The sequence below is a fragment of the Sceloporus undulatus genome, chromosome 3 (assembly GCF_019175285.1).
Source record: "Sceloporus undulatus isolate JIND9_A2432 ecotype Alabama chromosome 3, SceUnd_v1.1, whole genome shotgun sequence".
Classification (NCBI taxonomy): Eukaryota; Metazoa; Chordata; class Lepidosauria; order Squamata; family Phrynosomatidae; genus Sceloporus; species Sceloporus undulatus.
Genome location: NC_056524.1, coordinates 100832148 through 100842638, shown reverse-complemented (window position 1 = coordinate 100842638; position 10491 = coordinate 100832148). Strand labels below are relative to the sequence as shown.

Sequence of the window (10491 nt, the reverse complement as noted above, 5' to 3'; positions counted from 1 at the left end):
TTTTTGAGGAAAAGATAAATGGTAGGGGGAGATTACATGGCTCTTGCTGTATTTTAAATATGAATGTAGAATTTATGAATTATGTACTATAAATAGGATAAAATTTCTTCATTTTGTACTGCTTTTAGGTAAATAGGCCAGGCTTTTTAAAATGAGTCTTACTGTTTCTTTTTTTTAAAAAATGACAATTGAATCTGTTGCATTTTCCAGCCTTCGGTACTGATATACCTAGAGTTTCTAAAACTCTTTTCTTCTTCGTCATTATTTGGTGGTTATAAATAGATTAATATCTCCCAATGCCAGTTTATAAAGTCCTGGGCTGTATGTATAGTTTGGAACATAAGATAAATTAACTTGAAGAGGTTAATCTGTACACACACATACACACACCAAAAAATAAAATTTTCTCCAAAGTTTCAGGGAGGCTCCATAAACAATGTGGGATGATGTACTAGAAGTGAGGCTGGTGGTAGTTGGTTGGAACAATTAATGTCTTTTGCAAAACACCCTATGTAAACTTAGGCCTGATACAAACCGGCATGAAGCGCCACGCCAGCAGGCTGCCATTTCTTGGCAGTCTGTACTGCGCCTTAGCTTAGGATCCAGTTTTGGAAGACTGCACCCTTCTCTAGGAGGCCCCCTACCTTCTTTAAGAAGCCTGGATTGTTCAGCAGAGCTGCCCTAGCACAAGTTACACAGGGGCACAAGTGGACAGAACTTCCTTAAGTTCCTTAAGAAGTGCTGTGCTATACACATAACATGTGCCTAAATAAGGTCATTAAATAGTTAGGCATCTTTAATTCATTCTCTCTTGTAGGCACATCCAGGAATCAATCTCTCATGGATTAAGAGGTGAGGAAAGAAGTCTTCGCTCCAAAGCGGAAGGGAGGCACTCCTCCAGCTTGGTCCATGATCTGTCTGTGATATCCATTCTAACATAGTGATTTAATTACATTGAATGTTGTCCAAATGTCTGCCCTCAGTACTGCAAAGAAAAGAGAAAATTTTTGTGTGAAATGAACTATTTATTCTCTCCTCTGGCATTCCTGATTAGAACTAAACTTATCCTGAATATTAAAAAAATAATAATCATGACCCAATACTGCTCATTGTATAAAAGCATCCCAGTCATAAGTTGCACTGTGTCAGATAGCATTATTTGCAAATTAAAGGAGCAGCATTTGATGATGAAGAATGCTTTCTATTTCAATAGATAGCTTTGAAAAATGAGCTGTTACCTACTGAGGGGAAATTACCAGTTACCCACAGGGAGAAAATATTAGGAGGCTCTTGACTGAAAGCAGAACACCATTTTTCTATGGGAAGATCAGGGATGAAAGGCAACATGGGGAAAATTAGGGTAGAGTGGTGCTGTTTAATTACCAGAGAGTATTTGTCAGTGTTTAAAGGGGCTAAGGACATGAAACCATGGAAAAGAGTTTTGTTTCAAGCAATGGATATAGTAGTTGCAGCAGCAAGCATGGAAGGTCTAACTGGAGACAAAGATGGCCTACAACATAAGAGGAGAATAACTTGAATTACGTGTTTTATGAGTAACATGATTTCAATCAGAAAACTTCTGTTGTTCTGATAATTATCACCAATGTTAAATTGTCACTATTCTGTTGCTTGTAAAATATACTAACAGTGGAAAAAGAAAACTGACATAGGTTTACACCACTGGGAAAGGCTGGGTTGGGGGCGGTAGCATCCAGGATGGTGTGACATTGTGTGGCGTCATGATGCTCCTCTGGCGCTGCATCTGCACGACGCAGTGTCAAAGGAGTGCTGTAAAGCCATGGCACTGCAGCTATCATGCCCTTTGCTTTTTGCCACTCCTTTTGCACCCTGCAAAGGTCAGATCGGGGCCACGACATCCCTTAGGGGCAGTCTGCACAGGCCCATAATCCTGGGAAGAAGAGGCAGAAGCTGCTATGTGCATGTAGTGTTTTTCCTTCCTCTCTCCCTAACACTAGTTATTTTTCAACATGTGCACATGGACACACACAGACACACACACATTGAATTTTTAAAAATGTGGAAGCTGTAACCTACCTCATCTAGAACCCACCATGTAAGGGCTTATATTTGCTATTGTCTTCAGGGTAACAGTAGAAATTTCTTCCCTTGCTCCCTACAAGCCTTCGCTCTACCTGAAAACTTGCTGCAGATATTTCCCAAACTCCCAAAGCTTGTATCTGAATGGAGAAGCTCTCTGGCTGTGAATTTTAAGTGCCTTTCTCCAAAATGACAGTCCCAGGATTCCATGGGTTGTTGCCATTGCAGTTAAAGTGGAATATAGCACTATAATTGTGTAGTCTGATTTGGCCCCTTGTACAGGACTTCAGAGGTCCATCACCAGCACACCTTCCCACCTCCTTCTCCATTTAGCTGCAAGAATGACTGTAAAATCACAAATGGAAAGTGGGGCGTGCCCAACTCCTGGCAGGGTTCCTACAATAAAGGATAAAATGTTAAATATAGTATCAAATTATTCCCCAAACCTTATTTTTATGTTCACATTGAAATTACAAACTTCTTCATAGGTTGAGGCAGATTATAGCAATAGGTCCAAGACATTTATTTCAGAACCCAAAAAAGGCAGTAGCTTCTAGATTACTGGGAATTTCATAAGAAATAAGGAGTCTTAACACTCACATTTCATTTGGACAATTCTTGCTCCAGCCCTTAAAGTATAATTGCCTGTCTCTCGAAATTAAACTTTTATCTGTAAACTACCATAGTGCTTTCTGTGCACTCTGCAATTATTAATGCAATAGGTCTCCTAGCAATAAATGTTTCTCCTTTAAGAGAGAGATAACCAAAAGAATATTCCAAATAGCAGAAGTTAGATTTTACAGAAAACCAATGAAGGCTTTGACTTGGTATTTGATGTTGCTGATTGATAGATAAAATTAATCCAGATATTTGATAAAAAGGAATTGCCATAAATTAAACAGAGAAATATATAAACAGGAGATCTTTTCTCCTTCACTCCACATAGTCATTCCTAATCTGAATTTAGAATTTAAATACTTTTTGTATCAGTTTTCCCAGGCACTTAAGGAGCTCTGCTCATCCTGTAGTTTGTCCTCAGATGTGTGCCTCATGTCTTGGTTGAGACATGCTAATCAGATATTTATGAATTTAGCAGTGCTATCCTGTATATGTCTGTTCAGAAATAAGCCCCAATTAACTTCAGTAGGATTCATTCCTAGATAAGTGGAAAGATAATTATAGTTAGACACGGTTGCAGACAGTAGTTCTGATATCAGAGGGACAGTATTAGGCTAAACTTGAGATGGTGGACCTATGGGAGGGGGGTGTTCAGCACCTTGAACAGCTATTTTAAAATTCAGGCTATTTCACAATGTAAGAAACTACAAAACTATACCTTGGGTCCTGTACAGAAGAGAAACAATACTTCCTTTAGTCATTTCTTCTTACTGCAACCAGGAGCTCCCTGTAAAACTTCATTGTCCCAAGATAGAAGATAACTTTCAGAAATGGCTGAGGAGGATTCCCTGACCCCCTTCTCTGGGAAGAGAATATTTCAAACTCCCTCAATAGTTACTTCAAAAAAATGATGTTATATGAGTGTCTGAGTATCTATAACTTGTCAGTATTACTGCAGTATGCAATATTATTTTATTTGTTAAGCACAGAAGGCACAGGTATCTGTAAAACCAGCCTGGCCCATGTAAGCTTTTGTGGTGAGAGGAAGATAGTAACTCATGCTATTCAGAAATCTTCCTTAACTTTTCTGTTTGGGGGCCTTTATCACGTGCCCTGTATTACATGGTGTAATGGTTTGAGTATTGGACTACAGTTCTGGAGATCAGGGTTTGATTCTCCTTTCAGCCATGGAAACCTACTGGGTGGCCTTGAGCAAGTCATGCGCTCTCAGCCCCCCAAAATCCCACAATAGTTTCACCTTAGCATCACCTTAAGTTTGAAACAACTTGAAGGGACACAACAACAATAAACCTGTATCTGAAGACAGAATGGAATAAGACAGCTGGGCACAATAGATGTTTCCTGAAAGATTACTAATCCAATTTGTTCCCAGTCTTGGGGTCAACTCTGAAGTTAAGGATAGTTGAAATGTATGCAGAAAGTGGGTATTTACCACCCATAAAGAGCTGGTATTCCTTCACTAAAAACTGTAGAGAGTTTTGGAAAGCATGAAAGGTCATTTTTACAGGCTGGGTATCCCATAGCAGAACTAGGAAATGTTACTTTTTAAACAACATCTCCCAGATTCCACATGGCCAAAGATTCTGGGATTTTTGATATAAAAGTACCACCAAATTAATATTGTATTGACAACTGATAATATAATTTATTAACATATTTAAGACAGTGTTTATTATTGCCTTGGTTAAGCTTTAATGTAAGGTTTGTATTATTATTTTTCCAGTTAGGAAATTTCAGGTATGATTCCTATAGTCCTCTACCTGCTGCATAAAAATGTGTTTATATAGATTCTGAAAAGCTAATGTCTTTAGTTTTTCTATCTCTGATTATGAATTACAGTATTTATTAATATTCCTTTCTTTCTTTCCTCTCCCAAGGAAAAGATGACATTGAGCCAAAGAATCTAGAAAACAGGACATCACATACATCGTAAGTCAGCTTATTATCTGTGGTTAGAAATAATGGGAGCAAGATTTATTTGCTTTTTCATACAGATCTCCTTGAGATAGTTTCTGCTTTTAAAATCTTGCTCTTAATAATGTTTTTACTTATATTTCTGCTAATTTTCTAGTATTTTTAAATATTTTTTTGACATCTAAGAGGTTTGATAACAAAACAAACATATAATTTTTCAATTAGCATGATATCACTTCATAAAAAATTGAGTACTTTACGTATGAAAACCACTTATTGGCTCACTGCCTAAAACATATTCTGCCACGTATTGCCTTTGATGTACTACTGTAATTTTTTTAAAGGCTGTAGTTTGCACCTTCCCCTTTGAATTACAGAAATCCAGTTACAGCTAGCTCCACAATTTGCTGATAGTTATAACAAAAAGCAGAGAAATAGATCAGAAGATCCATTTGTAATGTAACAATTTTTTTATTCTAACAGACTTGGGACTGGCTTGGTAGCGTGGCATTTATATGCTCTATGTTCCCAAGCCAGACAAAAGCCGGGCCGGCAATTACACACCGACTGGCTTCTCTCCCACTCTGGGGCATGGTGCTTAGATGACACTTTCCTCAGAGCCGGCTTTTAGATGCAGTCATTATATCATTACATTGGGTTACATTTGGATGATCTTGACATGATTTTTAATTCATTGACCACTGCCCAATCTGCAGATGCATCTGTGGAAGCAGACTGAGGGATGAAACACACTGGCATAAAAAGCCAACTTCCAGCCAGCTTGTGGGCATGGTGTACAGATGACACATGTCCCCAAGATTCCCGGAAGCTGGCTTTAAGCCACCCAGCTGCTCAGACATGGCCGGCTTCCAAGTGCTCCAGTGGCACAGCATTTATATGCCGCACACTGCCAGAGCAGCTTAAAACCTCCCATGGGCTGCGGTGGGCAGGAAAAGCCACCTTTTTGCTAGCCCCAAAAGCAGCAGCTCTTTGCCACTCCTTTTTCGGCTGGCTTCAAGGTGGGGTCATGGCTTAGAGCCATATCACATTAAAAACAAACCCATGAAGGCAAATGGAAAAAAATGCATTTGTCTTTCTGTCTCCACATGATATCAAAGCACTTTTGTTCCCTTCCAGTCATAAAAGCATGAGATATAGTCGTAAAAGTGCTCCATTTGCCAAGCTGGAAAAATCTCTTTGACAAAAGCGACATTTTTACCACCGTCTTCCACACTTTTATGACTGGAAGAGATCAAAAGTGCTTTGACATCATGCAGAGACAGAAAGATGAATGCACTTCTTTCTGTTTGCCTACTAGGATTGTCCTAGTAGGAGTCCCCCCATACATGATTCCTTCCCCCCTACACCCTATGGCCCTCGTTGGACTGTCTGGCTTATGTATGTTTTAAATATATCCTTTGCATTATTGGCAACCTGACATTTGTTGTTCTTTCACATCATGGGCTGTGTGATAGTTTGATAGTGTGATCGTGCAGCTGGCTACTTCTGTGCCTGTATGCTTAAATGAAAAAAAGTATGGCAAGTAATGGTGCCAGTGGCTGTGTCTCATTGGCCCTATGGCACATGATCCAGGCTGCTTCCATATGCTGCCTGGGCTTTCCTGCATTCCCGCACTCACATCATGGTGTTTCTATGTTGGCGTAATGATGCTCACTTTTAATGTTAGAGCAGAGTATATGGGCTTCTTTTTGTTCCAGTTTTTAGCCCCAGAGCACAGCTTGGTCCCAATTTCACTCTGTTTTGGCCTCATACGCCATCTAAACTGCTGAGGTTCAAAACAGGGTGAAACTGCTTTATTTGCCAGTGCAGACAATCTCTAAGTCTCTAAATGCTAATCTTGGCTAAAGGTAACTATAGCTTGTCTAGATTTGAATAACAAAGCAAAATATGGTTAATCTAAAACAGAAGAAAAGTCTCCCAAACACCTCATCACAGAGGAGAAAAGAGGAGTTGAATGAGAAGGGGGCAGTGTGCAAGCCTAGGCTTTTCTGAGTTTCATTCTCATAACTAGGAATGTGATTCAAATGAAGACACAAGCTAATTAGAAAGTCTGTTGTATCTGTGTACATATCCTGTCAGGAAAATTCATGCCATAATAAAATGAATGGGAGTGTACTTGTTTTAAATGTGTTTTCCCATACCCTGTAATTCATTTCTCTGAAATCACAGCAAGGGAAGCTCCCAAGAGATTGTGCCCAAAAGTAGTATATGGAGGAGGGAGAATGGTGCATGGGACCCAATATTGAGCTAGACCTTTACAAGATGAAATCACACCCAACTGCTCTGAGTCAATTCTACTATTAGGAACAATGTGGCAACTGCCTCAGGGACAGTTTTTTAGTGTCATGAAAAGACAGCATATTTTTGTCAAGATAATATTTTTACTATAAAATAAGGAAGGAAGACCCAATGGGATTTTCTTCTTTAGGTGCCATAATAATTTGGATAGTTTTGACTACTTCACACCTTGGCTTGAGGCATAGGAGGTATTTGCTCCACCATTCTGCTTACTAAGCAAAAACCTTTAGACAAACTTTGCAGTTACTTCTGTTGAAGTGCAAGACACTTTGCTTCAGTAAAAACTTGAATTTCCCTCATGAATCTATCAGTCTCATCTGAATTTCTGGACCACAAAGAAAATAACAGTTGACTCAACACCATAAATGAGAACGTATCTTATTGCAGAATTATCCATGTGCCTCAGGTTGATCAGAAACAAGAAAGATGGGGAATGGTAGAAGGAAAGGAAAGACAAAGTAAAGAGGATTAGCTGATGGACACCTTTTACTCCCAAACACACATTCACATTATTTTATTCTCAGCTATTTTGGAAAAGGCTTTGAGGACATTGAGCTAAAGGACACTGCTTTGCAGTTTTCACCCATTAAGTCAGATGTGCGAGAACATTGTTGGGGATTTACCAATATAAAATGATACTCTCTCGTATTTCTGAAATTGAATTCTCTCTTGATACTTTCTTGTGCAGAAAAAAAGAATAAGGATTGTCATCTCCATAGAAACAATGTAAAGTGTATGTAAAAAGCATGTAACTAATTTAAAGTCACAGGAATTTTTGTATAAACTCAAAGTAACAAGTTAATTTCACTTTTGCATATCTGAAATTCCATACACAGAGTGGTCATATGCAGATACAATGGCAGTTAATTCATCCTTTTTCTGGATTTACTGCTTTCATCAAACATTACTCTCACAGACAGTTTTATTATCCTCCTGAATCAGACAGAGAACCATTCATGAGTGGAACATTTGCATTTAAGTCTTCCTGAAAAATGATGGGGGTCATCAACCTCTGTAGATTACTCAACAGTGAAAAAAGAAAGAAAAAAGATTCTAGCGGTATGTATTTATCTTACGAACATCCAGGACAGGTATATTCTGGGATATACACATCTTCTTCCTCTTCCTGCAATGGAGCATTTACTACCATTCCAATATATTCCTAAACAATTGAATCTTTTGTATGAGATTCTTTGACATTTCCACACTGGAAAAAAAATATAGTGGGGCAGTATAACTGTAAACTGGGCTGTGATACCCCATTGATGATATTGCAGCTGTCACATATTACACGAGAAAGATGTGATAGATTATGATTTGCTGGAATAAGAAAGAACTGTGATAACTGAAAATAAAACTTTTGCGCTAGCTACAAGTTCAATTTTAGGTATCATAAATATGTTCCAACAACATGTTTTGGATTTTTTCATATAATCTTCAAAAATGAAGTAACAACTTTTCTGTGCAAAAACTTTTGTAAATGATAGATATATGCAGAGCTGACACCATTTCCTCATAGGATAGTAGCATGTGTCTCTTCTTTGCATCATACTCAGAAAAGTCATTGGCATGTCTTCTGTCAACTCAGCACCTATTGTTCATGCCACCATTTCGTATGACAGGCCAGAAGGAACATTCCCTGTGTGGAGTTTCAATTAAAATGTTTCAATTGGCAGGAAGTGGTGGGATGAAATTTTCATGGATCCTTCTCTCCCCCTTAAACCTGCATGTTATCATATGCAGTATGCTATTCTAGAGATGTTCTGTCACCAACCTAGTGGATGAAATGAAAGGGGGGATATGTAGCTGCAGGGTGAGACACAGGAAACATTGCCTCTGCTGTCCCACTGCAGGCATCTCCACTAGATCAAAAGTCCCTCCAAAATGGAAGAAGCCATTCTGTTTAAAGGGATGCTAGACAGTTGCTACATGTCAGTGTGGAGAAAATGAAAATTAGTGGATTCAATTCATGCCTGGTTCACCTGAATATACTGTATGTGATATTTACCCTGGAGAAGTCAGAATGTACTTTATATGTACAGTCAGCCCTCCATATTTACACATTCTTTCTCCATGGATTCAACCATTCACAGCTTGAAAATATTCCAAAGAGATATAAAGTCCAAAAAGCAAACCTTAATTTTTGACATTTTATAGAAGGGACACCGTTTTACTATGACATTGTATTTAATAGGAATTGAGCATTCACAAATTTTGGTATCCATCAGGGATCCTGGAACCAAACCCCAGCAAATCCCAAGGGCTTGCTGTAGAATGAACACACATACATACACACACATACACTCCACTATGAGATGCCACCAAAAAAAATGGCCAGGATCCTACATTAGTCTGTGCTTCATGACTTTATGAATCCTTATATAATCCTGTTAGTGAGTTGCAAAGATGTACATCTGGACACTGGCAAGAGTCCTCCAATGTCCATCAGAGTGTGCATCTCGTACTTCTGATGTACCATGGGCACTCCTCTTATGCTCTGGCACTTCCTAGCTGGTATATAGATGTGCATTGAAAAGTGGTCCAATGATCATTTGTGCCCATTGTACATCATGGTATGGCATATCAGTCACTCCACCATTGCACAATAGATGCCAATATGTTGTAATGTCATGGCAGCCCCTAGGTCAATATGGAGATTGTGAAATTAGTTCAGCTTTACATGCATGTAAGGCTGCTTACAAAGAGATAAGTTCCAAGCAGAATGCCTGTCAAGATCTAAATGTCTTTTCTAAAATATCTGTCTCTGGAAGTTTATTCTTCTTAAGCATCTTCAGAATGCAATAATAATTTATTATAATATTTACTTTTCTCCCACACCTTACTTCCCAGAACCTACCAGGATATACCTATTTTTATAATGAATGAAGTTAATGTTTCTTAAAGTACTGGAGACCTTGAAAATTCTGTTGCCTAAAATCTAATATTTATCTTTGAACTGGCACAAAATGTTGTAGCTTCATCGTACAGTTTTCCCATGTTTAACTGGAGCATAATTTGGGGGGTGGGGGGAATTAGCCACCTAATAATGTCAAACCACTGTTTTGCTCAGTGATAGCTAGGACTTGAAAGATGGCATTTACTGATACCTCTAATAAAAAGTCCCATTAAATATGATGACATAGAAAAATGGTGTCCCTTATAAAAAATTAAAAATCATGGTTTGATATTTGAAATTTATACTTTTTTGAACATTTTCAAGCCATGGATGCTTGAATCCGTGTATAAAAAATCCGTGTATAAGAAGGGCTGACTGTACTTAGAAAATAAATGACTGCCTCAGAATATACATATATTCACCATGCCAGCCATCTCTTTAAATCTATTCTCAAAGATAACTCTTTATTGTATGCAGGTCAAGTATCCCTATCCAAAATGCTTGGGACCAGAAGTGTTTTGAGTGTCAGATTTTTTGTGTATTTTGGAATACCTATATTTTTTTAAACCAAAAATGTTCCAAATCTTTATCTGATAGTCTAGAACCTGAGTGTGTTCACAGCTTATTTTGTTGTTGGTGGTGTTGCTGCTGCTCTATTTTGTAAT

General features: G+C 38.3%; 1 protein-coding gene across 1 annotated transcript in view; it reads left to right on the top strand.

The window, feature by feature from the left end:
* AFF3 (AF4/FMR2 family member 3) overlaps window positions 1-10491 on the top strand; it is a 299241-nt gene that overhangs the window by 174036 nt on the left and 114714 nt on the right. Inside the window, exon 6 of the mRNA XM_042460463.1 lies at window positions 4575-4626. Coding sequence (XP_042316397.1) covers window positions 4575-4626 — 52 coding nt within the window. The remainder of the gene's footprint in view (window positions 1-4574; window positions 4627-10491) is intronic.